The sequence below is a fragment of the Camelina sativa genome, chromosome 10 (genome assembly GCF_000633955.1).
Source record: "Camelina sativa cultivar DH55 chromosome 10, Cs, whole genome shotgun sequence".
NCBI classification, from domain to species: Eukaryota; Viridiplantae; Streptophyta; class Magnoliopsida; order Brassicales; family Brassicaceae; genus Camelina; species Camelina sativa.
This window is the reverse complement of record NC_025694.1, coordinates 23,676,359-23,677,632: the sequence shown is the minus strand read 5'-3', so window position 1 is coordinate 23,677,632 and position 1,274 is coordinate 23,676,359. Positions and strand designations below refer to the sequence as shown.

The 1,274-nt window shown below is 38.9% G+C and overlaps 1 protein-coding gene across 1 annotated transcript in view; it reads right to left on the bottom strand.

Annotated features, from left to right (window-relative positions):
• The window catches only part of LOC104719708 (nuclear pore complex protein GP210-like), a gene marked incomplete in the record, with an annotated part of 13,826 nt that continues 12,558 nt past the window's right edge, over window positions 7-1,274 (bottom strand). Inside the window, 4 exon segments of the mRNA XM_010437672.2 lie at window positions 7-458; window positions 538-598; window positions 698-789; window positions 891-945. Of these exon segments, the coding sequence (XP_010435974.1) occupies window positions 109-458; window positions 538-598; window positions 698-789; window positions 891-945 (558 nt within the window).

Below are 1,274 nucleotides of genomic sequence, written 5' to 3'. Positions count from 1 at the left end.
CTATAAACATTGCTGGCCTCGGGTTTGGTGGTTTACAAACAAAAAGATGTTCTAATCTCTAATGAACAAAGTTTCCAACTAGCAACAAAATCATCATCATCTTAGATTTTACATAGTGTTTTGAGGATTGAACCTTCTTCTTCCTTCTCTTTTGTAATAAGGAGTTTCATCCACTGTTCTCTTCACATACTCCATAAAAGGTGATGGTGTTCTAGGAGATTCCTCGTGGTAAGTAACCACACCGCTTCTTCTTTCTGGTGTTCCCGGTGCTGCAGCTCCACCGTTTGTTGCAGTTCTAGTAGCTCCTGTTGGACCTGATCTATCTATCACTTTCAACAAGATGATCACTGATACAGTCAACACCAAAACGCTCCATAGTATCTTGAACAAAATACAGTCTCCATCTTTAGAGAGGGACTCGCCCGTGTCATAGGAGACATCGATTTCTACACTTTGGCCTGTAGAAAATATTTCATCACATGGTAAGTTGAAGAATTAGAGCCTAATTTATAACCGGTGTAATAAGAAGTAGCTCACCAGTAGCAGGGAGAGTGATGAGGATTCTATCTGTGAATTGCTCTGATCTTAACACATCCACCTGAAAAATGTGAATGAATATCGATGAATTGTTAATTTTATACTAGTATGGATGGATTAGATTACTGAACTTATAGATAGGGTTTAAGTGAGAAATTACCTTGTATAGTGCATGCCCTGCGATACCAAAATCTTCCCTTTTGATCAAGCTGATCGATAACCGACCTTTGTTACGCCAGTGAATTTGAACATCTGCAATGAGTAATATTACGTATCATTTGCATTTCTTTATAAAAAAAAGAAAAAGAGAGAAATAAGAAAAAACTAACGACCAATGGATATACGGGATTTACCGGTGTTCCCCAGTATTGAAATGATGGTCGTGTTTGAATTCGCATCTATATTCAGCTGCAAAATATTTCCAGGTCAAACTCACGTAAAGCACATATAGGCTTTGCTTAACGATACTTTCGGAGATGCAAAGAAAGTAAGAAACTTGATAACCTTGTTTGGCCCCGTTACAGAAAACCCTCCAATAAGAAGTGCAGATGCAGACCCCGAAACATGATGAGCTTCTTTGAGTGAAGCACTAATGGAGAACGACACATGAGGTTTCATGTCTTTTGCTATAGTCATGGAGTGAACCAGATGCTCTGGTGAGTATGGGAAGAAAAGACAATAAGTGTTGCCAGTATCAAGATCCATCCGTGGCTTTGCGTATCTTCAATGCAAGATAA